This window comes from Lissotriton helveticus, chromosome 2_2 (genome assembly GCF_964261635.1).
Source record: "Lissotriton helveticus chromosome 2_2, aLisHel1.1, whole genome shotgun sequence".
Taxonomy (NCBI): Eukaryota; Metazoa; Chordata; class Amphibia; order Caudata; family Salamandridae; genus Lissotriton; species Lissotriton helveticus.
Window position 1 is genome coordinate 136,753,666 of NC_136060.1, and position 26,714 is coordinate 136,780,379.

The following is a 26,714-nucleotide window of genomic DNA, read 5'->3' on the forward strand; positions in this document are numbered from 1 at the left end:
ACCCCTCCTAGGTAGTGCTTTCAGGCCCATGTGACGCCAGTGAGGGGCAGGGTTCGCCATCACCACCTCCACTGGCGCCTGTCACATCGGACAGGTGGGTGCTGCAAATCGTCGAAGGGGCTACTCCCTCCCCTTTGAGGCGACCCCTCCAGCCATGCCACCGCAGTACCAGCGCGTGTCGGGGGATCACTTGACACTTCTCAGAGAGGAAGTTACGGCCCTCTTGGCCAAGGGGGCCATCGAGCGCGTTCCTGGGCCAGAAGTAGGGTGTGGTTGTTACTCCCACTACTTTCTGGTACCCAAGAAGGGCAAAGGGGGCCTACTCCCTATCTTGGACCTACTTAACGTCAACGGCTTTCTCCGGAAGGAGAAGTTCAAGATGCTGACATTGGCTCAGGTCTTAGCTGCCCAAGACCCGGGAGACTGGATGGTAGCGTTGGACTTGCAGGACGCTTATTTTCACATTCCCGTCCTGCCAGCCCTCCGGCGTTACCTGTGGTTCACGGTAGGCCACGAGCACTTTCAGTTTATCGTGCTCCCCTTCGGCCTTACCAGCGGCCCACGGGTGTTCACGAAAGTGATGGCGGTGGTCGCAGCTCATCTGCGCCGGTTAGGGGTTTCAGTCTTCCCCCTACCTCGACGACTGGTTGTTGAAGGCGGGCTCGCCCCAGACAGTCGTCAGCCACCTCCAGACTACGGCCGACCTCCTGCACTTGCTGGGGTTCTCCATCAATGTGCCAAAGTCACACCTGTGTCCCTCTCTGAAGCTCCTCTTCATCGGAGCGGTTCTGTACTCGGCGCAGTTTCCGGTTTATCCTCCCGAACAGCTGGTTCGGGATATTCAGGCTCTGATTCCGATCTTTCAGCCTTTATCCCGAGTTTCGGTCAGGTTGACGCTGCGGCTTCTGGGGCTGATGGCCTCCTGCATCCTTCTGGTGCATCACGCCAGGTGGCGGATGCGGGCCCTGCAGTGGCACCTGAAGTTTGTGGGCCTAGCATCAGGGCAACTTGTCCGACCATGTCTTGATCTCGGAGGGCAGTGCAAGACAGTTGCAGTGGTGGCTCACGGACCGCGATTGGGTCAGCGGAAGATCCCTCTCCCTACCCCAACCGGAGCACGTAGTTGTGACAGACGCGTCCCTCCAGGGCTGGGGAGGCCACAGGGGAGAGGCTGAGATCAGAGGCCTCTGGTCTCCGGCGGAGCCACAGCTCCATATCAACCTTCTGGAGCTGCGGGCGATCCGACTTGCACTGAAGGCATTCCTCCCCTCTGTCCGGGGGAGTGTAGTGCAGGTGTTCACGGACAACACCACCGCCCTGTGGTACTGCAACAAACAGGGCGGGGTGGAGTCGTGGACCCTTTGCCAGGAGGCTCTGCGCCTCTGGCAGTGGCTGGAACATCATGGCGCGACCCTGGTGGTTCAACACCTGGCAGGTTCCCTGAACGCCAGGGCGGACGAACTCAGCCGTCGGTGCATGATGGATCACGAATGGCGTCTGAACTCTGACGTGGCGCAAGGCTTCTTTCGGCAGTGGGGAGAGCCGTGGTAAGATCTATTTGCCACAGAAGAGAACGCACACTGTCATCAGTTCTGCGCATTGGAATTTCCAAGGCTGCACTCGCTCGGAGACGCTTTTCGTCGCGACTGGAGTTGCGGTCTGTTGCACGCCTTTCCGCCTATACCACTTCTGCCCAGAGTGCGGAAGAAGATCAGGCGCGACCGGGCCCAAGTCATCCTTGTGGCTCCGGACTGGGTACGGAGATTCTGGTATCCCGAGCTACTCAGCATGTCTGTCGATCCCCCGATTCGTCTGCCCCTTCAGGAGGACCTTCTGTCGCAGCAGCAGAGGACAGTCCTCCACCGAACCTGTCCAGTCTCCACTTAAATGCGTGGAGATTCAGCGGCGGCAGTTGAGGCCATTTGACTTGCCTCCTGAAGTCTGTAATGTCATTCTGGCAGCCAGGCGTCCCTCCACAAAATCGGTATACGCCTGCAGGTGGAACAAATTTGTGGCATGGTGCACAGCAAAGGCTGTGGATCCCCTTTCTGCCGGTTCTCCTCTTTCAGAGGTTCTCCTCTTTCTTCTCTCTCTCTTGCCCAGCAGGGCTCTGCTCTGAGCACTCTAAAGGGCTACCTCTCGGCCATTTCTGCTTAAGGCTACCTGATCAGCCCTCTTTGTTCAAGTCCCCGGTTGTAAATAGGTTTTTAAAGGGCATCACTCATATGTTTCCTCCAGTTCCTTTCGTGATGCCTCAGTGGGACTTGAACCTTGTTCTAACTTTTCTGATGTGCACTCCCTTTGAGCCACTTCCTAACTGTCCTCTTCGCCTTCTTACTCTGAAGACAGCTTTCCTGGTTGCCATCACCTCTGCCAGGAGAGTGAGTGAGCTCCAGGCCCTTTCTTCTATGCCTCCTTTCCTTTCAGTCCATCCGGACAAAGTTGTGTTGCGGATGCGACCCTCTTTCCTGCCCAAGGTAGTCACAGCCTTCCAAATCGGGCAGTCCATCACTTTGTCCACCTTCTTTCTGCCTCCGCATCCCTCGAAAGAGGAAGAGAGGCTCCACCGCCTGGACCCAAAACTTGCGCTCTCATTCTATCTGGATTCCACACGCCAGTTTCGGGTGGATGACCAACTCTTTATTGGTTACATGGGCGCTAAGAAGGGATTTGCGGTGCACAAACAAACCATTTCTCGATGGGTCGTCTTGTGCATCAAGGCTCGAAAGGAGCCTCCTGTGGGGCTTCGTGCCCATTCCACACAGACCACGGCGGCTACTACTGCCCTGGGCCGGGGACTCCCCTTGCAGGACATCTGTCAGGCAGCTACGTGGGCCTCGCTGCAGACATTAGCAAGACACTACTGCCTGGACAGCCAAGTCCGGAGAGATGGCCTTTTCGGCCGTTCCGTTCACCATAATTGGTTCGCAGACCCACCACTGGGGTTGATATTGCTGGTGTATCTATTCTAAGGTAAGGAATCTAATACTAACCTGTTTTTCAGATGCACAAGTTACTTACCTTCGGTAACGATATATCTGTAAGAAACAGTAGTTAGTATTAGATTCCTTACCGCCCCACCCATCCTCCCCGTTCTGCGAACCGATATCTAGGGTTAAGGCCATCTCCTTTCAGGGCGCTAGTTTTTATGGCACCAGTGTTGGTTTTTATCATGGCTCTGCGTTTTCTGGCGCCGAAAAGCTGTGTATAAGAACTGACGTCAGCGCGCGAGGGCGGCGTCCAAGTACGTCGGCGACTTCACCCTGATGCCGACGACGGACGTGGAGCCGCAGACGACGCCAACCGACGTGCAAGGGTACTGCAACGCAAACGTTTCCGCATCCAGTCTGACGCCTGGGGGTATTCTAAGGTAAGGAATCTAATACTAACTACTGTTTCTTACAGATATATCGTTACCGAAGGTAAGTAACTTGTACGTTCAGGCTGAACTGTTTCCAGTACAGGATTCCCAGGCGCCCTCAGTTTGGCTTGCATGCTGTTTTTCTGCACCCTGAAGAAGGTATGACGACACATACAGGGTCGTCCACCGAAACGCCGGTGCTGGTGTTCCCTGATCTTTATATCTCCTCTAACACCATTGTTAGAAATGGGGATTTCTGGTTGGCTAAGGCTTGCGCCAAAGCCAGGCAGAAACCACCACTCCAGTCAGAGCAAGGAAGTCACCCGCCAAAGATAACCCCTGCTCACCCCCTTGGTAGCTTGGCACGAGCAGTCAGGCAATGTGTAAAGCATTTGCGCACGCACCCACCAGCAACAACATCCCAGGCTCCCCACAAAAGGAACTCCACACAAGGTTATATATAAAAATAGCCTTTGTATTATACCAAACACATTAGATAAACACACAATTTACACTGTGCCACTGGCACGGGAGGAATTTACAGGGGATTATATATACATAGGACAGGGCCACATGGACCACTGTCGGGAATAAGCACTTTTAGAACTAGCAATTTGAACATGGGATAATTGTAGCACCAAATAGCAAATGTAGCACACAACCAGTAACCAGTGGTAAAAGGTAGGTACCTCCTACGCAATCCTAAACACCTTAGGTATATATCACGCAGGGAACCATGAACTCACTAGCATAACTATACTAGGAAACCCAACCTCCTAAGCATAAAAATACATTTAGAGGTATCAAGACAGGGTGCGCAAAACATACTACACATAGTACATTTCCTAACACCCAAAAAGAAGTACATAAATCACCATAGCACATGAATCACATCAAGGTCCAGGTTGCGCCACTGTGCCTAAACGTAGCAGTTGCCCACTACTTACTGGGCAGCTGAGGACAAGAACAGCCGCTGCAGCTGGCATGAAGTGCTGCGCAGCTGGGGAAGGCCAAGTAGGGGCGAAGGAGTGCAACTCACTCCTGAGTCCAAAGTACATGTCCCTATGAAGGAAAACCTAAACGGTGCAGCTGCCCACTACTTGCTGGGCAGCTTAGAACTCAAAACTACGACATGGGCCCTCAGTGGCCCTCAGAACAAAGACTGCGCAAAACTGAGCCATCTGACTCTAGAAATACATGTAGCGCCCATGGGTGCCCTCTAGGCTCTCAAAACAAACCTGGGCCAAGTATGGGAGCCCCATGGGGCTCAGTATTGCCAAGGAATGCCCCCGGGAGCCTCGTGGGCTCTAAAACAAATATGGTTCCTTTGGAGCCTTGTGGCCTCGACGAACAAATGCCCCTGGATGACTGAGCTCAAGGGGGGCCGCTCTAGGAATCTGCCCGGGCCCTCTGAATGTGGAGCTCACCGTTGGGGCGACCCGCTGCCTCTCTGGGCCGCTCTATCACCCAGAAATGCCCCCAACATGAACTGCCGGAGCTCGAGTCACTTGCGGGTCCGCTCCCGCCTAGCCTTCGACGGCAAGGCCCGGCAGTCGGGGCACGACTTGTCATCGTGGTCGGGCCCCAGGCAATGAAGACACCGGCGATGGGGGTCGGTAACCGACATCAGTCGGTTGCAGTCGACGCAGGGTTTAAACCCGGGCATCCCTACCGGCACCATCGGAGTCGTTCGACTTCGAAAAAGATGATCGAAAGACCAAAAAAGTTTAGTCAAAAAAGACTAAAGGGTACCACTGTTCCCGGTTCGGCGCGGAAAAAATAGGAACTGACGTCAGCGAGCGAGGGCGGCGTCTAAGTACTCCGGTGACGTCATCCTGGCACCAACGACGCAGACGACGGACGCGGAGCCGCAGACGACGCCTACCGACGCGCAAGGGTACTGCTACGCAAAAGTTTCCGGATCCAGTCTGACGCCTGGGGGTATTCTAAGGTAAGGAATCTAATACTAACCTGTTTCTTTCAGATGGGATCATCAAGGAAGAGCCCACCAGGGGCACGACCGAAGGACGCCCCGGATCTCAAGGCAGAGAAAGAAAAAGAAGAAAGACCTCCCTAGGCGGCATACAGTGACCTCGGAGAACCAAAGAACCAGAGAGGGCAGACACCGTCGCCCAATGGAGACAATAGCCATCAAGTACCCCACCTGGGGGTAGGGCACGTCCCCAAACAGTACAAGGGGAAAAAACCTCTTAGGGGTAAAACCCCGCAGCAGAGGAAAAAAACCGGCAGGCGGCTCACCAAGTTCATGGGAACAGTCCAGCCCGAACTGCCAAGCCATTTCTTCCCTGGACCGGAAACAAGCATCCTGTAACCGGTTTCGGATTCATAATCCACATCAGCCAGGCTATCTTAAATCCAGTGGCCAAGTGAGCAAGGGACTCACGTCTGAGCATACCCTGCCACACTTAGGGCGAACAAAGCGATACAAAAGGGGAATGAAGGACGGAGCGTTTGAGCAAATCAAACACTCACCCCCAGTCAACTGATCTGGGTTTAATCCATCACCATTCTTTAACTCACTCAGCCACCCCAGTTCAGACATGGCCATATGCAAATCAGTCTGACCCTGTGCCTCATGGGAACAGTCCAGCCTGAACTGCCAAGCCATGTCTTCCCTGGACCGGAAACAAGCATCCTGGGACAGGTTTCGGATTCATAATCCTAATCAGCCAGGCTATCTTGAATCCATTGAGAGTTTGAAGGACTCCAGCGCTACGGCCAAGTCCTTGGGCCTGTCGGGCCAACACCAGCAAACTTCTGCCTTTCGCTCTTTTTGTGGCCAAGGAAGAGGCGCCCCCTTCACGTCCTGCCAGCCACGGGCTGCAGACCAACATCCAGTGCGGTGGCGGACATGGTAACCGCCGTGCCGGTGCCAGGGGACAGCGGCGAGGCCAGTCCAAATCCATCCCCGCAACATCTGCCTCAAAGCCTTCCTAATCCGAGCTTTCAGGCCCATTTGGCGCCAGTGGGGGGGGCAGGGTTCTCCATCATCTCCTTGTAGGAGAGTAGGGTCTGCAATCCTATGGTCACCCCAGATTTTTCCTCTTTGCTTCACTGGTTTACGACTTTCCCTGGCTGTGGGCCTGCTAATCAGACCCACAGCCTAGCTGTTCTCTCTCTAAATTGACAAACCTGTACTTTAGGTGCATTTACCAATTGGTATTGGGACACCTTATCAGCCCCTGTACAATGTACATTAGGTACCCAGGGCACAGGTGAACCCAAGGCCTACCAGGGGCTGCAGCGTGTATTATGCCACCCCTGGCTGGCCATCTAAACAGACACAACTGGCTGGAAAGACAGCTGGGGCAAGGTGGTGTGAACACCTTGCTATAGATATAGTATACCTATATCTAACCCTAAAATGGACACATATATTCCTATCAGTCACTCCTATGGCAGGCCTTATCAATCCTGAAGGCAGAGTGCTTGGAATTATGTGAGATGGTTGTGAGAAGTTGGCCTGATATGCAGTGCTCACTATTCTAGTGATCACTATGTATCAGTCCAAACAACCCTTATTGATGTTTGGTTGTAAGTCAACCTGATAGACCAGCTATCCTAGTAGCATGGACACGTGCAGTCTTTAGGCTAAACTCTAGAGGGCGTGTTAAGCCAGCTGTTTTACCATCACATATACCCCTTGAACACCAAGTGAAAGGACACCACACAAGTTGTTATGAAAATAAACTTATATTTATTTATAACAAGACTACCCTGGCTCTTTATGAGACAGGGAGCTAAGCACACAACAAAACTCTTAAAGAAATACTTAAAGTCGCACAATTTACACAAATGCCCGAGGGGCACGAAAAACCATATACTATACAAGTGGAATGCGAAATTACTAGCAGGTAAGTACTCTACTCTCATAGACTGTAGAAACGCTAGGCCTACAATGCTGAACCCTTAGATTAGAAGCAGGAGGCCCAGGGACGTCGTGTGCAGAGTGGGAACTCTCACGCGTAAGGCGGGACAAAGTATGGATCCTAGTAAATGCAAAAGTTAGTGTTCTCGGGCGAACCCGACTAGGTAGGTCAAAAACGAAAGTGGTTCTAGACACTTAGAGTTGGTCTACGCTGGAGCACCGGGGTACTTGGTTTACCTAGCCCAGGGGCTGCGGCTGCATAGGGTTCAAGTGTCGTCGGGTTTCTTTGTTGACGAACCAGGAGCCTGAAGTGGAAGTTGCTGGCAGGCGGCCAGTGAAGATGTTCCGGGCTGATCCAAGGACTGGATCAGCTGAAGAAGGATACCTGTAAGCAGAGGGGACCAAGTTCTGAATCACTAGCCAGTGATTAGGTGGGCACCAGGGTGGCACCGGACGAGGTCACTCAGCCAGGTGAAGAGGTGACACTGGATTCTGCTGCTGCACGGACCAGGGCGCTGATGTCGACCAGGCTGGAGGTCTGCGAGCTGTCCCATGTCGGATGTCTGCTGCTGGCGATGCTGGATCCGGTGAAGGAGGCAACAAGCCTTGGCTAAGGCAAGCCCACGCGGTGACACAAAATGGCGTCTGGGATGGACCAGGAGGGTCCTAGGAAGTTCCCCTTCAAGAGGAGACAAGGGCCAGTCCAGAGGAGCTAGACCAGCGGTGAAACAAACGTAGGACGTCGTCTGGAGGGTCACTAGCCAACGGGCAAGTGACCTGGACAACGCGGTGAGCAGCAAAGAGCACAAGGGCCCCACGCAGATCTCGTGGATGCAAGGGGGCTGAACTTCGGTGCTGGAGCTGCTCAGGGTCGGGGCTTCTCTTACCCCAAAGCACTCGGTCGAGGGTCACTCGGTGGTCGTGCTGGACAAGCGTCGTGAAGTCTTGAAGATGGCCGGTCCCTCGAGGTCTCGTCACACCCACGAATCTCAGCTGGGCTGATGATGCAGGTAGAGGTCAGAGGTGCCAGGGAAGCCGGTTCTCGTCGAGCTGGGCAGTCTTGATCCGGAGGAGAGACTTACAGCAGACCGCGATGCTTGGATGGTGCCTGCTGCTGCAGGGTGACTACTCCTTAGCCACAAGGGAGAAATCTTAGGAAGAGTCTTGAGTTCCTTTCGTAGAAAGTCGGTTCAGGATTCAAAGATGATCTAATTTGGAAGGGGGCCTGCTCCTACCTTTATCCTGCAAAAGGGGGCTGGCACGCGACTAAGTCCTGCCCTATGGGTGGGACTAGGAGGGGGGTGGTTACACCCCTCTCCCCAGCCGGACTTTCCCCAGCTCAGGGGATGGTGTGCCCCTGGAACTGGTTCAGGCCGGCCTATGCATAGTGAGCACCGGGGTGCCACTTGCAGTCACCTTCCTCTATAGCCCTGCCTACCTGGGATACACAAAATCCTGTCTGGGACGGTGCTGGCACCGCCCCTGGCAGGAAACCCTTTGTCCTTGCCTCCCGCGCTGGAAGGACTCCCAGCAGCAGGAGGGCAGACTTGTGTCTCGGTGGCAGCATCCATCTTGTGGAGCTGAGGCTATGTCTGACTTTACCCGGGGTTACAGGTTACCAACATGTCGTGTCCCTCTAGAAGGGTGGAATGCTAACCCCGTCGCCAGAATTGGCGAGGGGTTAGTATTCCAATTCGTATGACACCTTACTCGACATGTTTTGATAATGCTATACCAAAGTTAGCATTTGACCGCGAGGTACATAATGCACTTAAGAGTATATGGTATAGCGTTATCATGAAACAGCTATTAGGACTTGGTTCCGCAAGCTGCAAACGGGCTCAGCTCATGCCAGAGCACCATTTCACATTATTCCAAGCACTCTGCCTTCAGGATTGTTAAGGCCTGCCATAGGAGTGACTGATAGAATTATATGTGTCCATTTTAGGGTTAGATATAGGAATACTATATCTAAAGCAAAGGGTGATTACACCACCTTGCCCCAGCTGTCAAGCAGCCAGTTGTGTCAGTTTTGGATGGCCAGCCAGGGGTGGCATAATATATGCTTCAGCCCCTGGTAGGCCCTGGGTACACCTATGCCCTGGATACCTAAGGTATACTGTACAGGGACTGATAAGGTGACTGAGTATCCAATCAGATATGTACCTAGGGTACATGGAATCCATTTTAACAGAGAGAGCAGTGGGCCTAGGGTCCTGAATAGCAGGGCCCCAGGTGAACTAAGTCAGAAAACCAGCAAAACACCAGGCAAAAAGTTGGGGGCAACCATAGTCAGGGATCTACCTTCCTACAATGGTGCTCTAGCATGAGCTGAGCCTGTCTGCAGCTTGCGGAACCAAGTCCTTATAGCTGTTCCATGATAACGCTATACCATATACTCTTAAGTGCATTATAATCCTCGCGGTTGAATGCTAACTTTGGTATAGCATTATCAAAACATGTCGAGTAAGGTGTCTTACGAATTGGAATACCACCCCCTCGCCAGTTCTGGCGACGGGGGTAGCATTCCACCCTTTTAGAGGGACACAACATGTATGTAACTGTGAACCCCGGTTAAAGTTAAACGAAGCCTCAGCATCACAAAATGGATGCTACCACCACAGACACAAGTCTGACCTCCTGCTGCTGGGAGTCCTTGCAGCGTGGGAGGCCTGGACAAAGGGTTTCCTGCCTTGGGAGGTGCTAGTACCACCCCAGACAGGATTTTGTGTATTGAGGTAGGGAGGGCTGAAAGGAATGAGACATGCCTGGGGCACACAAGGTGTCCCTGTGCATACCCCGGTTCCAACCAGTTGCTGGGGCACTCCAGCCCCAGCTCTGGCGCGAAACCGGACAAAGGATAGGGGGTGTAACCACCCCCCTTCCTAGTCCGACCCATGGGAGGGACCTAGTCAGCAGTACAGCCCCCTTTAGCAGGATAACGGTAGGAGCTGGTCCCATTCCAAATTAGATTTATCCTGAACTACTCTAAATGAAGAAACTCTGGACTTCGACGTTCTGCTCCACAGAAGACTGAAGAAGCTCCCTTGTGGGCAAGGAGTGTCCACCCTGCAACTGCAGGCACCATCATGCGTCCTAGCGGTTCTCTTTGTCGTCCTTCCTGCTGGGACCAGACTTCAGAGCCCGACGAGACCCGGACTCCCAGACCTCTCCGACCTCTCCCCACATCTGCAGCACAGCTGAGACCCGTGGGTGCGACGAGACACGTGGGACCGGCCATCTTAAAGAAACTGCACTTCACTTCACTTCCAGCACGACTTCAGAGGCATCCTCGAGTAAGTGCTTTGGGGACTGAGAAGCCCCAGCCCCGAGCAGCTCCTGCACCGAAGACCAGCCCTCCAGCATCCTCAAGATCTGCGTGGGGCCCTTTTGCTTGATTGCTGCTCGACGCGTTGTCTGGTCTCTTGCCCGCTGACTAGTGGCCTCCTAGACGACGATCCTTGAAATCTACACTGCTGGTCTGGTTGCTCCAGACTGGCCCTTGCTCCCCTCCAAAAGAGGAGCACCCCGGACCCTCCTGGTCCGCACCAGACACCGTTTCCACTCACCGCGTGGGTTGCCTTTGCCAAGGCCTGTTGACTCCAAATTCGGATCCGACAACAGTATATGGCACTCCGAAATTATTAAAAAGTTGCCGAGGACGCCAGAAAAACGCACACCTGTGCAATAAATAGTGCCCGATTCCAATTCTCGTAGTATTTTCAGAGTCTTTAAACCACATGAGTACCTGTGGTATCACTCATTCTGTGGCCGAATCGCCATCACATCCCTGGCGTCTGTAACCCGGAAGTAAGTAAGTCGTCGAAGACACCTCCTGGTCCACGTGGCTGCAGAGGCAAGCGTCCACTCTTCACCTGATCGCGACGACAGCACCTGGTTCATTCCTGGTTCCACACCGGTCACTGGCTAGTGACTTTGAACACTGTCCCCTCTGCTTTCAGGTCCCCTTCTTCCTCGATCCACCCTTGGATCGCACTGGACATCTTCCTCCTGGTCGCCTGCAGCATCTTTCTTCAAGGCTCCCTTGACTTCAACGCAGGAACCCGACACACTTTAACACCAATGCACCCGCAGCCCGTGGTGAGGTAACGAGAGCATTTCGGTGCTCATAGGTAGATTGACTCTCCTAGTGTCCAGATATCCAGTCGTAACTAGTAGGAACTGTCTTTTACTTACTATTTCGTAATTTGTTCTGCCCATTGACTTTGTTCCGCATCTCGCGTGTGAGTTCACACTCTGCACACCTCTCCCGTGGGCCTCCTGCTACTTACCTAAGGTTAGGGTAGTGTAGTCCCAACGATCCTACAGCCTCTGGACAGCTCCATTCCTTCTATCGATTTCCTTATACCATTTACTTAGTATATGGTTTGTCGTGCCCCTAGGGCACCATTGTAATTTTGTGCAACTTATCGTATTTTTCTTAAGGGATTGTTATGTGCTTAGCCCTCTGATCTCATAAAGAGTTCAGAGGTGTTTGTTATTAATAAATATACTGTTTATTTTCATAACAACCTGTGTGGTGTCCTTTCATCTGGTATTCAAGGGGTTATATGTAGTAAAACAGCTGGCTTCACATGCCAAAAGAGTTTAGCCTAAGACTGCTTTGTCCATGCTACCATTAGGATAGCTGGTCTATAAGGTTGACTTACAACCAATCACCATAAGGGTTGTTTGGACTGATACAAGGTGATCACTAGAACTAGTGAACATCATATATCAGGCCAACTTTTCACACTCCTCCACTGGCGCACCATCACATCGGACAGGTGGGTGCTGCAAAGCGTCCGAAGGGGCTACTCCCTCCCATTCGAGGCGACCCCATGCCACTGCAGTACCACCACGTGTCGGGACATCTGTCAGGCAGCTACGTGGGCCTCGCTGCACACGTTCGCCAGACACTATTGCCTGGACAGTCAAGTCCTGAGAGATGGCTTTTTCGGCAGACCCACCACCGGGGTTGCTATTGCTAGGGTATCTATTCTAAGGTAAGGAATCTAACACTAACCTGTTTCTTTCAGATGCACTACTTACTTACCTTCGGTAATGATATATCTGTAAGAAACAGTAGTTAGTGTTAGATTCCTTTCCGCCCCACCCATCTTCCCCGTTCTGCGAACAGATATCTAGGGTTAAGGTTCTTCCCTTTGAGGGCCCTAGTTTAATGGCACCAGTGTCGGTTTTTATCATGGCTCTGCATTTCTGGCGCGGAAAAGCTGTGTATAAGAACTGACCCGAGGGCGGCGTCTAAGTACTCCGATGTCATCCCGGCGCCGAAGACGGACGCGGAGCCGCAGACGACGCCTACCGACGCGCAGGGGTACTGCTACTCAAATCTATCCGGATCCAGTCTGACGCCTGGGGATATTCTAAGGTAAGGAATCTAACACTAACTACTGTTTCGTACAGATATATCGTTACCGAAGGTAAGTAACTTGTGCGTCAGTTCTATCTTTTTCCACGCCAGCCAGCGCAGATCCGGAGAGAGCGGTACCTCGAGTCACATTTTGTCTCTATTTTTGTGACTTTTTGTCAACAATTTTGTGAGTCGTTACGACTTTTGATGCACAGGGATGTCATCTCGGTGGACCGGCTTTGAGCCTTGTGACTACTGCCAGAAGCTGTTGTCGGTGACTGCCCCCCCCCCCCCCCCCCCTCATCTTGTGTGCCTCTAGTGCAACCGCGACCCAAAGTCGTGCTCCGACTGCCTGGCCATGGCCCGAAGTCTTTTCTGGAGCGGTCCCGAAAGCTTCGGGAGGCTTGGCAGTCAGCTCCGCACCGCTCAAGGTCCCGGTAGAGAGGGAGTCATGAAGCCATTACTACCACTCCTCGTCGAAGTCTTCGGGTAAGTCAAAGCACAAAAAGAAGGCAAAGAAGCACCGTTGCTCTGAACGTTCTCCCTGTTAGTCGGCCGACATGACGCGGAATGCCAGTGGTAGTCGTCCAGCTCCGCCTGCAAAGCCTGTTGGGTCGACCACAAGCCTCTCTCCCTTTCCGAGAGCCGCGGGGACCCCTGCCCAACTTTTTGGTTTTTACAAAGACCTCAATTTTTTTTGGGGGGGGCAGCCCGACTCCGCTGGCGTGCATTCAGGTCACGTAGACTCAGCTGGGGGCTTTATGCCTTCGAGACCGGCGGCTTCGGCTCTGGCACTGCAGGGCCCTCAGGGAACCAAGCCTGGATCGGGACCGGCGCTGGTCGACCTCCGGCGCCGAATCCATTGGCGTCACCTCCACCCCCTCCGACGCCAGTTGTGTCCCCAGCCGACGTCGACTCGGGCCTCCCTCTCAATGTGGACACGGAGCCAGACTGACGGCACCCAACGTCGGGACTGGTGCGGACCGGTACTTTTGTACTCCTGTACTCCCCTGGTGATCTCTATCGCCCTGAGTGGCTACCAGAGGAGGGTGAGGAAGACTGAGAGGGGTCTGTGGACCCTCTGTCAGACCAGTTGGAAGAACTGGACTGGAGAGAGGAGTTTGGTGAAGCCAGTTGTCTGGACACAACCCCAGAATTTGGCATGCATTCTCCCCCTACCGTGGCTATGGAGGAGGGTGCGCCATACGCAATGGTGTTGCCTAGGGCGGGTGAGGCCTGAAACCTCAAGCTTCCCCGAGCAGTGGCAGTTAGGACTAGCCTCCTGACAGAGGTGCTTCAACCGGCAGCAGCCTCTTTGGAGCCACTGCTGCCCTTCAATGAGGCCATTATGGACATTCTTTTAGGCATGTGGTCCAGGCCCAACACAGGGTCTCCTGAGGACAGGATGATTGCCCGGCGCTTCCGCCTGGCCCCGGGCGACCCCCATTCTCCTCTCCCAACACCCCACCCCTGAGAACTTGGTGGTCCATGCCTCGACTTCCAAGGGTGCATTCCCTACCGCACCACCTCATTGGGAATCCAAGAAGCTGGACCATCTTGGGATGAAAATGTTTTATTCTTCGTGCTTAGGACTACGGTCGGTGAACACCACATGTCTCTTGGGCCGTTACTCCCACTCTGTGTTGGATACGGTCGAGCAAGTGCTGCCACAGTGCCTGGAGGGGGCCCAGGCCGTGCAGTGGCTGAAGGGAGAGACTCAACAAAATTCACCAACCAATGTGGGCTGGACACTGCGAACTCGCTAGGCAGGACGATTTCCACGTCAGGGATTAGACACTATGCCTGGCTGGGGTCCACTGGCTTTACTGCTGATGTCCAGGCTACACTTTTGGACATGCCCTTTGATGTGGGTCGCCTGTTCAGCGACAAAGCAGACTACGCGCTCGAGCACTCCAGGGCTACGGCCAGATCCTCGGGCCTCCCTACCACCTCTTGCCCCACGCAGTCTGCTTTTCGCCCCTTTTATGGCTACGGAAGGGGTGCGCTGCCACGTTCCACCCAGAGCCACAGGCCTGCACAAGCTGTCCAGCCTCTGCGCGGCCGGGGACGTGTGACCCACCGTCGTGGGTCTGGGAGCCAGCGAGCTGGCCACTCCACCAGCGCCCCCTCTGCGCCCGCCTCCAAGCCCTCCTAGTCCACCTTTCAAGGTCACCAATTGGCAGTGGGCAGCAGGATTCGCCATCCCCTCCCCCACTGGCTCAACATCACGTTGGACAGGTGGGTTTTGCAGATAGTCCGGAGGGGATACTCTCTCCCTTTTAAGACTACCCCCAATTCATGCCACCTCAATTCCATCGCATATCGGAGGATCACCTTGCCCTTCTCCAACAGGAAGTTGCGGCTGTCTTGGGCAAGGGAGCCATCGAGCGAGTTTGTGCCCCAGAAGTAGGTTGTGGTACTTTGTTATTCCAACTACTTTCTGGTGCCCAAGAAGAACAAAGGCCTGTGTCCTATCTTGGATCTCAGGAACGTCAATCGTTTCCTCCGGAAGGAGAAGTTCGAAATGATGATACTGGCTCAGGTCCTGTCTGACCTCGACCCTGCAGACTGCATGGTAGTGTTGGACTTGCAGGCCGCTTATTTTCATCCCCTTCCTGCCGGCCCATCAGCGTTACCTACGGTTCACGGTAGTCCGCAAGCACTTTCAGTTTACCGTGACCCCCTTTGGCCTTGCTAGTGCCCCTCGGGTGATGTCGGTGGTCGCAGCTCTGGGATATTCAGGTTATGGTTCAGATCTTTCAGCCTCTGTCCCGTGTTTCGGTCAGAATGACCCTGAGGCTACTGTGTCTCATGGCATCCTGTATCCTGTTGGTGGACTATGCCAGCTGGCATATGCAGGCTCTGAAGTGGGACCTGAAGTTCCAGTGGGCACATCATCAGGGGAATCTTTCCGATTGCTTCCAGATCTCGGAGGGCACTGCACATCAATTGCAGTGGTAACTAACAAACCAGGATTGGGTCAACGGCACGTTCCACTTCCTTCCCCAGCCAGAGTTCACAGTGGTGACAGATGCATAACTTCTGGGATGGGGCGGCCACATAGGAGAGGCGGGTTCAACTTTCTGGCATTTCAGGTGCTCCGTCTTTCACCGAATGCATTCTTTACTTCTGTCAAAGGGAGAGTAGTGCAGGTGTCAACGGACAACACCACTGCCATCTGGAACAGCAACAAACTGGGTGGGATTGTGGACCCTATGTCAGGAGGCACTTAGTCTCTGGAAGTGGCTGGAACATCAGGGCATGTTCCTGGTGATTCAACATATGGCAGGTTCTCTGATCACCAGGGCGGACGAACTCATCCGCCGGGGCATGATGGATCACGAATAGCGTCTTCACTCGGAGGTGGTGCAAGGTCTCTTTCAGCGGTGGGGAGAAGCTTCGTTAGATCTATTCGCTACTGAAGATAACGCGCAATGTCAGCAGTTCTGCGCGTTCGAATTTTCGCTCGGCATCACTTTTCGTCACGAGTGGAATTGCAGTCTTCTATACGCCTATACCACTTCTACCCAGAGTGCTGAAGAAGATTGCGCGCAAACGGGCACAAGTCATTCTTGTGGCTCCGGACTGGGCTCGAAGAGTTGGTATCCCGAGCTCTTACACATGGCCATCGAACCTCCAATCAGACTGCCCTTTTGGGAGGATCTTCTGTTGCAGCAGCAGGGGACAGTCCACCACCCGAACCTGTCCAACCTCCACCTCCCTGCGTGGAGATTGAGCGGCGAGAGTTGACCTCTTTCGACCTCCTGAAGTCTGTAGCTTTATCTTGGCAGCCAGGCATCCCTCCACCAAAACGGTATATGCCTGTAGATTGAACAAATTTGTAGCAAGGCACCCCTTTAAGAGGTTCTCCTCTTCATTCTTTCTTTGACCCAGCATGGCTATGCTCTGGGCACTTTAAAAGGCTATCTTTCGGCCATTTCAGCCTTTCTTCTGGTTCCTGATCAGCCTTCTCTTTTCAAGTCCCTTCATGTATATCGCTTCATCTGATACAGACTACTAGCCGCAGAGTCCTTAACGTAGAATTGTCCCCAGGCACGAGACTGGATCCGGAAAATTTTCTTTGCCACAGCATCTCTGCGTGCCGGGGATGGTACCAAGTGACTCCGCCCTGACAGTTTTCTTCTTTTCCGTTTGCCACGCGGATCCGGATCGTGTCCCTGGCCTGTTTTCAGGCCTTCTTTTTTCACGCTTTGCGTTCCTTTTTTGAGAACAGTGTGTGAATGCCTTCGGGCTTCAAGACGTGCTCGTCTTGCGTGCGCCAGATGTCGGCGACGGACCCTCACCTCATTTGTATGTGGTGTTTGGGTGAGCATCATGACTCCACGGACTGCGAAGCTTGTCAGCAGAGGAAGCTGAAGTCTCAGCTGGAGTGAAACTCCTTTTGGTCCGCATGTCCTGGTCAGCTTAGTCACTGCGTCCAACCGCCACGGAAGGGGCCAAGAACCGCCGCTTCCGTCTCCGATATCGTCCTTCGAGGCTGCAGGGGTGACGCTCGCCCGTTGGTAAGTGTTGCAGCTTGTCCCCGAGGCCCGGTCCCCGCCCTGTGTGGGGCGCAGGTTCTCCACAGGTCGTGCGGCCTCGACCGTCGCCACCCTACCTGCCCTTTCCTGGTGTGGGGGCGTCCAGAGCCCAAATGGAGGCCGAACTGACGCCGCTCAGGCGCCCGTGGCTGTAGGTCCTGGCGGCGCCGCAGGGGCTGGTTAACAGCCAGGGCGCGTCCCCGAGTCCCTCTTGCTTCTCCAAGCAGCTGACTGCCTCTTCGGAGGTCGGGTCGGCACCTTTTTGGGGCCATTCTTTAGCCACCACGGCTCCGACTCCTCCCCGTTCTCCTGCTGCACAGGTGGTGGTGGAGGTCACCGCGGCATCCTCTTCGGTGCCGGTCGACGTCACGCTGTCGCTGGTGGTGTACTCCAATTCGCCGGGCTGGCGTCGGGACATCGACTTGTCTTTGGAGGCCCCCTCTTCTCCAGAGGTTCGGGCACTTTTTATCTCTTATTGCCTGGAGATGGGACGACGCATCGTGGCTTTTTCCCCGGCGTCTTCCAAGGAGGGCTCTTCGCTGTCCCCGCGCCCAACCACAGTCTTCTCCAGAGGCGCCTCAAGTTCCCCACTCATCTGTCAACCCCCCACCATTCCGAGCTTGGCCATTTCTACCTTCGGTTGGGCTGGGGGATGGCCGGCTTAGTTTATAGCTGTCGCCCACGGAGGAATTGCTCTCCCACTGCGTTTTCCTACGGATACGAGTGCTTCCTTTGCCCGGGCTGTCTCCACAGCCGCTGGGATTTTGCGAATTGGCGACCCCGCTGCCCATTTCCCCACGGACCATTTACTTGAGGTTCTCCATCAGGGCTCTGGTGGACGGAAGCTGCTTCTTCCCTTTGAAGCTACGTTCCATAATTCTCTCTTGGGGGCGTCCTGCCACTGGGGACCCGGTGCCCCAGTAGCTCCTGCACCGCCACGGTCCTGCTCCACATGATCCTGTCTGCCTTTCCTTCCGCCCTTCTACTCGGCCCCTCTTCTGCAGACTGCCTTTCCCTCCCTGCCTTCGGTGTTGTCTTCTCTGTCAGAGGAGGCCCGTGGTTAGATTCCTGGCGGCGTAATCTCTTCGCTTCCTCCAGCGCTGCCTTGCGGGCGCTCAACGCGCTTTGCGTGTTAGCAAGAGCCACTTCCAGCTTGTGGGATTCCACAGATTCCCTTTTGTCTTCTGATTCTCAGGAGAGTGCCCGCGCTAATCTGCGGCACCATTTGTTGGATGGCCTGTAGCTGGCCGCGTTTATTCTTCGCTCCGGATGTCTCTGAGGCTCTTGGTCACTCTATGGCTAGTTCGCTGACCCTCCGTCGCCATGCTTGGTTGAGGGATAGTGTTTTCCCTGAGTGTAGGAAGGTGGATATCTGACTATATCGTTACCCCAACTTTTTGCCTGGTGTTTAGCTGGTTTTTTACTTAGTTGGCCTGGGATCCTGCTATTCAGGGCCCCAGGCTATCTGTTCTCTCTGTAAAATGGACTCCATGTACTTTAGGTACATACCTAATTTGGATTGGGTCACCTTTGTGAGCCCCTGTATAGTGTACCATAGGTACCCAGGGCATAGGTGCATCCAAGGCCTACCAGGGGCTGCAGCATGAATTATGCCACCCCTGGCTGGCCATCCAAACTGACACCACAGGCTGAACACTCAGCTTGGGCAAGGTCGTGTAATCACCACTTGCTTAGATATAGTATATCTATATCTACCCTTATATATAGACACATAAGTACCTATAAGTCACTTCTATGGCAGGCCTTAACAATCCTGGAGGCAGAGTGCTTGGTTTTATGTGAGATGGTGCTCTAGTATGAGCTGAGCCCGTCTGCAGCTTTCGAAACCATGTCCTTATAGCTGTTCTATGATATAGCCATACCATATACTCTTAAGTGAATTATAATCCTCGCGGTTAATGCTAACTTTGGTTTGGCTTTATCAAAACATGTCGTGTGAGGTGTCATACGCTTTGGAATACTACCCCTCGCCCGCCAATTCTGGTGGCGGGGGTAGCATTCCAACCTTCTAGAGGGACAAGACATGTAGTTACTGCTTTACCCGGTTAAAGTTAAACAGAGCCTCAGCATCACAAAATGGATGCTGCAGCCACAGACACGAGTCTGATCTCCTGCAGCTGGGGGAAACTCCAGCAAGGGAGGCCTGGACAATAGATTTCCTGTCGAGGGAGGTGCCAGCACCTCCCCAAACAGCCAGTAGTGTATTGGGGCAGGGTGGGTTGAATGGAAAGATGCTTTTTCAGACACTGCCTGGGGCACACAAGGCTCCATGCATAGCCCGGTTCAAACCAGTTGCTGGGGCACTCCAGCCCCAGCTCTGGCGCGAAACTGGACAAAGGGAAAGGGGTGTAACCACCCCCTTCCCAGGTTCCACCCATAGGAGGGACCTAGCAGGTAATCCAGCCCCTTAGTTTGGTATAAAGTTAGGAGCTGAGTCTAGAGACTTTAAGTTATCCTGGAAAGAAACTCTGAAACGAAACTCTTGGACCTTCGACGTTCCATATCGACCGGAAGACTGTAGACATCTCCCTTGTGGTCAAGGAGTGACCACTCTGTGCAAACAGGCACCATCCGTAAATTGCCGGTTTGCTTCTCTGACTCCTACCCACATCCGCAGCGAAGCTGAGACCTGTGGCAGACACGAGAGACGTGGGACATGACATCCTGGACTACCTGCTTTTTGCTACCTGTGCAGCTTCTGAGGTACCCTCCAAGTTGTGCATTGGGCTTTGAGAACCCCCAGACCCGAGCAGCATTTGCACCGAAGCTCAGCCCTCCACACTGCCGCGTGAGGCCTGCACCTGCATTTCAGCTCGACGCGTCTTCGCGGTTGCTAGCCCGTTGGCTAGTAAGCCCTCTGAAGACATCTTTGTGAAACTACACCATTTGCCTGGTTGCTCCGGGCTTGCTCCAGCTTCCCTGAAAAGAAGAAGCTCCCCAGACCTTGCTGGTCTGAACTGAAGCCAATCTTCCCATCCTGCGTGGATTGCATTTGCCAAGGTTTGTTGGGTCCAATCCAGATACCGACAACACCAACAGCTAGATCTGTCGTGGGACAGCTCGACTCCAGCTCCTGGTCGTCGTTGACGCCTCCTGGTCCTCGTGGCTGCAGAGACAAGCTTCACCTGATTGCATCTCGACATCGCCTGGTTCCTTCCTGGTCACTGGCTAGTGACCCAGACTCTGTCCCATCTGCTTTCAGGTTCTTCTTGATTCCGATCCACCCTTGGATCCAACCGGACACTTTTCTCCTGGTCGCCTGCAGCACTTTCTTGCAGCTCTCCATAGGAAACAGCGATGAAACCCGACACGAAAGAACACCTATGCACCCGGCTTCCCTGGGTGAGGTAACTCGAGTACTCCGGTGCTCCCGTGGGTATTACTTATCCAAGTTTCCTAGTTTAACAGGGTTTTCCCGTAGTCCATCCGGAAGTGTCCAAAATCTACTACTTTGTAACTTTTACGTTCCCATTGAACTCTATGGCAACCAGCGTGTGTGTTTAGACACTGCACACGCTTCCCGTGGGTCTCCTACTTCCAAACCCTTGGTTCAGTGTAGCCCCAGTGATTTCCTAGGCCTACTCACCTTTCCTGAAGTGGCTTTTATACCACTTACTTAGTATATGGTTCGTGAGGCCCCTAGGGCAGAATTGTATTTGTGTAACTTATAGTATGCTTATTGAGTAACTTGTGCTGTATCTCGAACTCTGACCTCATAAAGAGTTCAGAGGGGTTGTGTTAGTAATAAATACATATATATTTGATATATACCTTGTGTGGTGTCCTTTCATTTGGTATTCAAGGGATTATATATGGTAAAACAGCTGGCTTCACATGCTCTCTGAAGTTTTAGCCTAAGACTGCTTTGTCCATGCTACCACTAGGATAGCTGGTCTATAAGGTTGACTTTACAACCATCACCATAAGGGTTGTTGGGACTAGTGCAAGGTGCCCACTAGAATAGTGGACATCATATACCAGGCCAACTTCTCACACTCAGAATGTGAGGGAGCGTCTGGTTGACCTCCCTTTCGATGGCACTCTTTTGTTTCACGCCCCTGCGGATTCTGCCATTCAGCGGTTCCTTGCGGGGCTTCCTCCTCCCCCTCAGTAAACCTGGATGTCAGCTGGTGTATTCTGGGAGTTGTTCTCCCATTTCTTTTCTGGGGCTTGGTGTTTGGTGACCCCGGTTGTGTGTTCTGTGTGGTTGAGTTGCCTTCAGGGCCCTTCGTTTGGCCCTTCGGTGCTGTTCCGTTCCTAAGAGTTGTTCCCATGTTTTCTTGGGACGTAGTCTACCCTATGTGGGGTACTTGTAGCTATTGTATCTCTATCATGGGCTGGAAAGGTGCGGCCCCCTTTTTCGGATTCTGTGCCTTCTATGGCGTCACGGTATTCTGCAGGTGTGGTCTCTTTATCACTTGTCTTGGCGCAGTTTGCGCTGCGCCACGATTGTCCTTTCCATGTACGCTTTGTCGCTAGACCAGCCTTGCATGCTGTCTTCGGCATCGTGTTGTGGCTCTTCTGCCCTTTTTGTCCAGCGTTCGGCTTGAACCTCTGTTTGGTGTTGCCGGGGGACTAGCTTTCTTGGTTTTCTGTGTTCTGATTGAAGGCGTGGGCCGTCCTCCGTCTATCTCTTTCTCTTCTCTTCTACCTGGTTCGTTCCCCCCTTTGGGGTGTGTCCTGGCCTCTGCCTTTGGCTTGTGCCTGGCTTGTTCTGGGTTCCCTGTTCCTTGGTGCTGCCTCTTGCTGGCTGCGCATGTCTGCTTGCTCTGGTCCACCGTTGTGTCCCTTAGTAGGTTCCCTTGCGCACCTGCCTCTTGTCTTGCTGGGGCTTTGTGCACTTGTCTTTCTTCTTGCGCTGTTGGTGGTAGGGTAGTTCTTGCCTTGTCTGCTGCCTTGCGGCTGCTATCTGCTGCCTTGCTGCTGCTGTCTGCTGTCTGCTGCCTTGCTGCTGCTGTCTGCTTCCTTGCTGCTACTGTCTGCTCAGTTGTTCCTATCGCTGTGTGTGTGTGTTTTCTACGGAGGGCCCTGCCTCCAGTTCTACCTCTTCTCCCTGGCGTTGGCGGTGGTTCTTTGTTCTTTGTGGCGCTTCGGGCGCGGTCTGTCTCGGCGGGGTGTTAATGCGGCTCTTCCTTGGTTGGGCTTGTGAACCCCTGGCCTTCCTTTTTATCCTCGTGACATGTCCCCTGCTGGGACCCTGTGTCTCTCTCTCCCTACTGAGAGGTTCTCTCGCAGGCCGTCCTCCCTTCTGGGTATGGCTAGGGTATCTATTCTACGTTGAGGAATCTGCGGCTAGTTGCCCTTCACTGTTGTGGATTGAGATTGCAGAGACTCTATCATCTGCTGTGACGTTTTTTCACATGTTTTTCTGCCTCCAGGGAGAATGTCGCCTTAGCTTGCAGGGTTGCTCCTCAGAGCGGTGCTCTGCTCTTTCACTGCTATGGCTTTCTGTACCTTAGTGGTTGGCCCTATTCCAACTGGTGCTGTTCCTCACCTTTCGTTCCTCCATTTTATGTTTTCTCTTCTTTTTTGCACACTGTTCCCATACTCTCCACAGTTTTGTTTGTGATGGTTTGTGTTGGCTCCGCGTTATGGCACGGAAAAGTTCTCCAAAGAAAACTGACTTCAGTGCGCCGGGGTGGGGCTTATGTGACCTCGCTGTCGTCACGCCCGCGGACGACGTCTGGGCAGAGTCACATGGTACCGCCCCAGGCGTGCAGAGATGCTGTGGCAAAGAAAATTTTCCAGATCCAGTCTCGTGCCTGGGGATAATTCTACGTTAAGGAATCTGCGGCTAAAATAGTCTCTACCAGATACAATGTTACCGAAGGTAAGTAACTTGTACCTTTAGGGCATTACTCACTTGTTTACTCCAATTCCTTTCGTAATGCCCCAGTTGAACTTGAACCTGCTTCTGACCTTCCTTATGTGTGTTCATTTCGAGCTGCTGCATAACTGTCCTCTCATACTTTTGACTTTTAAAACTGCCTTTTTGGTTGCCATCACCTCTGCTCGCCGGATGTGTGAACTTCAGGCTCTTTCTTCCAAACCTCCTTTTCTGGCTGTTCATCCGGACAAAACTATTCCGGGTGGATGACCAGCTCCTTGTTGGCTATATGGGCGCCAAGAAAGGTCGGGCCGTGCACAAATTAACCATCTCTCGATGGGTCGTTATTTGCATCAAAATCTGCTATTCCATAGCGAAATAGGAACCTACAGTTAGGTTGCGTGCCGATTCCACCAGGGCGACAACAGCTACTACTGCTTTGGGACGTGGAGTCCCCCTTCATGACATCTGCCAGGCAGCTAGTGAGCTTTATATGTTTACCAAATACTACTGCCTGGACAGCCAAGTCCGGAGAGACGGCTTCTTTTACCGTTCAGTTCTCCAGGATTTTCTGGTGTGAACTTAGTTCGCAGACCCACCTCCGAGGTTGGTATTACTGGGGTATCTATTCTAAGATTAGGAATCTATACCTAATTGTCTCTTTCAGGTGAACAAGTTACTTACCTTTGGTAATGATATATCTGTAAGAGACATAGATTAGTTATGGATTCCTCACCGCCCCACCCATACTCCCATTTCTGCAAACTGACTTCTTTGGTGAGGGACTTCCCTTCAGGGCCCTAGTTGTGTGCACCAGGGGTCAGTGTCTTGCATGGCTCTGCCCTTCTGGTGTGGAATGTCGTGTAAAGAACGGACGTCAGCGCGCAGGGGCAGCATCTAAGTAGACACCACGATGTCATTCTGGCAACGATGAATGCGGAGTCGACAGACACCACCTACCGGCACGCAGGGGTACTGCTGAAGAAAAATTCTCCGGATCCAGTATGACGCCTGGGGGTAATTCTAAGGTGAGGAATCCATAACTAATCTGTCTCTTACAGATGTATTGTTACCAAAGGTAAGTAACTTGTTCTTCTGTGACGGACATGAATGCCAGCAGGAATTTGTGGCGAACAATATAGGGTTTGCAGAACAGTTGGGAAGGGTCTGTGTGAAGGAAGACATTATTATGGTGGAAGACAGTGAAGACCTTCGATGTGGCAAAGGGTGCAGTCCTGGGGTTTTTAGGTTGCAGACATTGATGGAGTGGTAGTCAATGATTATTTTGAAAACTCCACTCAAGGGCTTTGCTGAAAGAGGAACTAGACCGGTAGTTGGGTGAAAGATTAGAGCAAACTCACCCTACTTAGGGCAGAGTAAGATAAGGCTTGGGAGTGTTATGTAACTGAAAAAGGAACTGCTAACCTATTTAGTATAGGGATGTATTATAAGCTGGAGAGATCTTGACATTTTGGGATGGATCAGGTACACAGACCTCTGTTGAGATGTGGTACAGAAATGAGGACAATTAGGTAGGTTGGATCTTTGAAGAATAAAAAACTATCAAAATAAATAAAATAAAGGAAGGTTTCAAAGTGTAATCCATGTTCTTGTGTAGTACTATGACAAGATGAGGGGAAGGTAAGGGAAGGAAGTAGTAATTAAAGTGTCCTTGGTCGTTTACATAGATACGAATAGATGGCAAGGATGAGTTTTATATAGAAATATTTTGCTATGATTTAAGGACATCAATTAATATTTTGAGATGGAGTTTTGTGGTGTGAGTTATCCACAATTGAGAATAAAGTATATGCATGCAATGGCAACATCGTCTTTGGTTATAACAGAATGTTTGAGAAAGTAAATCTGCAAAAGAAGAAGATTGGGCAGCTGAAACCTTGTAACTACTGTGCTTACCACTACCTCATAGACAATATGGTTTGGCAACGATGCATAGTTTGTTTTGTCTGGGATATGAAGGCCTATGGTCTTTCAAAATGTGATGCTTGTTAATTTGTACATTCGTAATTCTGGAAATTTATATTAATATAAATGCTCTTTCCTTTCAGAGTCCGTACTGGAAAGAAGCCCTTAACATTCTGAAACTGGTGGTGTCTCGATCAGCAAGCTTGGTTGTTCCTAGTGATGCTCCAAAGACACACACAGGAGAATTAGGTTCTCCTGAAATATCATTTGCAAAAATCTTCAGTTGTCCATCCAAAGAGCTTCCTGGAAAGACCTTAGACTTTCATTTTGATATTACAGAAGTGAGTAATAGACCTAAAGGGAATAGAAGAATCACATTTATATGTTTATTAATGTTTTTTCTGAACACTCAGCATATTTGTCTCAATATACACTCAAAGATAAGAGGGGTAAAACAAAGGCAGTATAAAGTTAGCAGGGAGTGGAGCTTGCACCCTCCCTTTTCCATTGAACGCAGCACATGCTCTTGAAAGCTCATGCAAGACGTATGTAATGTGGTTACCTGTACTGCGTTCTAGGAGCTGTGCCAGGTAGAGACACAGATGATGGCTACAGTGAGTACGCAGATTCTCGGAACCGTGGTCTAAAGCAATTGAGAATCTCATGGAGCCTATTGGTCAAAATGAATGTTTTAAGATTGCATTAGTGTTCCCTTACCAGTCTTCAGGAAGGGCACACCTGCCCCCCACATTGAAGTGTTGTAAGAGCCTTAATCTTCCCAAAGTAGCAGTGACTTCGAGATTTCCTGCAAGGGTCAAACAGGTACCAGAATTTACCCAAAGACTAGTGATACTCCCAAGAAAATTTTCAGCTGCCTAACATTCACTCTTTCTACCCAAACCACAATCATGTATTCATATTTTTGTAACAGTACCTATCCTGAGCCAAATGCAGGTTATATGTATATTTATGAAAGGTAGCTAATGCCATTGGGCAACTATACACCTTTACTCCCATTATTCTCCCATACCCATCATTTGTTTGTTGAGTGAAGGTCTACCACAGATACTTATTATTTATTACTTTATTTGTGCTTTTTTTGTAAAGCTATGACTTTTATAGGAGGCTCTAATAGCACTAATTGTTGAGATGTACCCTGAAGAACATAAGCTACAGTCAAAACTCCACGTAAATTGAATATTCAATATATCATATAAAACAAACTTTTGTGACTTGCTACTTGTAATCTGCCATGTTTTGTTACCCATCTGCTTCAAATACTAAGCATATGAATGTATGGGAAAGCCTGTGATAGACTCTTGAAGAATCTATACCGTACAGCCATGTCTTCACTTTTTCAAACATCTTTATGGACCTTGCTTTCACTGACACATTCTCTCATTTGTTACCCGAGTCACAGCCCAAGTAGATAATGCACAAACATGAGAAGGACATGTTGCCAAAAGCAATAAAAACTTTTACATGAAGAGTTAAAGGGAAAGCCCTTCAGTTACAGTAGTTATTCATGTACAATTAGTTTATCTGACCATTAAGGACATCTACCAGTGAGGTTTTATCTACCTTTGGAATGTTCAAGTTCTTTCATATACACAGTAATTCAGAATAGGAAATTATTTCATATGCCTTTTTTTTTAATATTCTGCTAGCATGGCGTTTTATGTAACGCCCCATTGTTTTGAATCTCCCTGATTATCAAGTGAGACCTCTTGCTGCTTCTTGAAATGAACAACTTTAAAAATTGTTACAGGGGGCGT

General features: G+C 51.8%; 1 protein-coding gene across 11 annotated transcripts in view; it reads left to right on the forward strand.

Moving 5' to 3' along the window:
- FRYL (FRY like transcription coactivator) overlaps nt 1-26,714 on the forward strand; it is a 2,496,013-nt gene that overhangs the window by 2,058,169 nt on the left and 411,130 nt on the right. For all 11 annotated transcript variants that reach the window (XR_013608325.1, XM_078678213.1, XM_078678216.1 and 8 more), the window contains one exon: nt 25,083-25,280. Coding sequence is in view for 10 of the 11 variants with exons in the window: in XM_078678213.1 (XP_078534339.1) it covers nt 25,083-25,280 (198 nt within the window). In the remaining variant the exon portion in view is untranslated. The remainder of the gene's footprint in view (nt 1-25,082; nt 25,281-26,714) is intronic.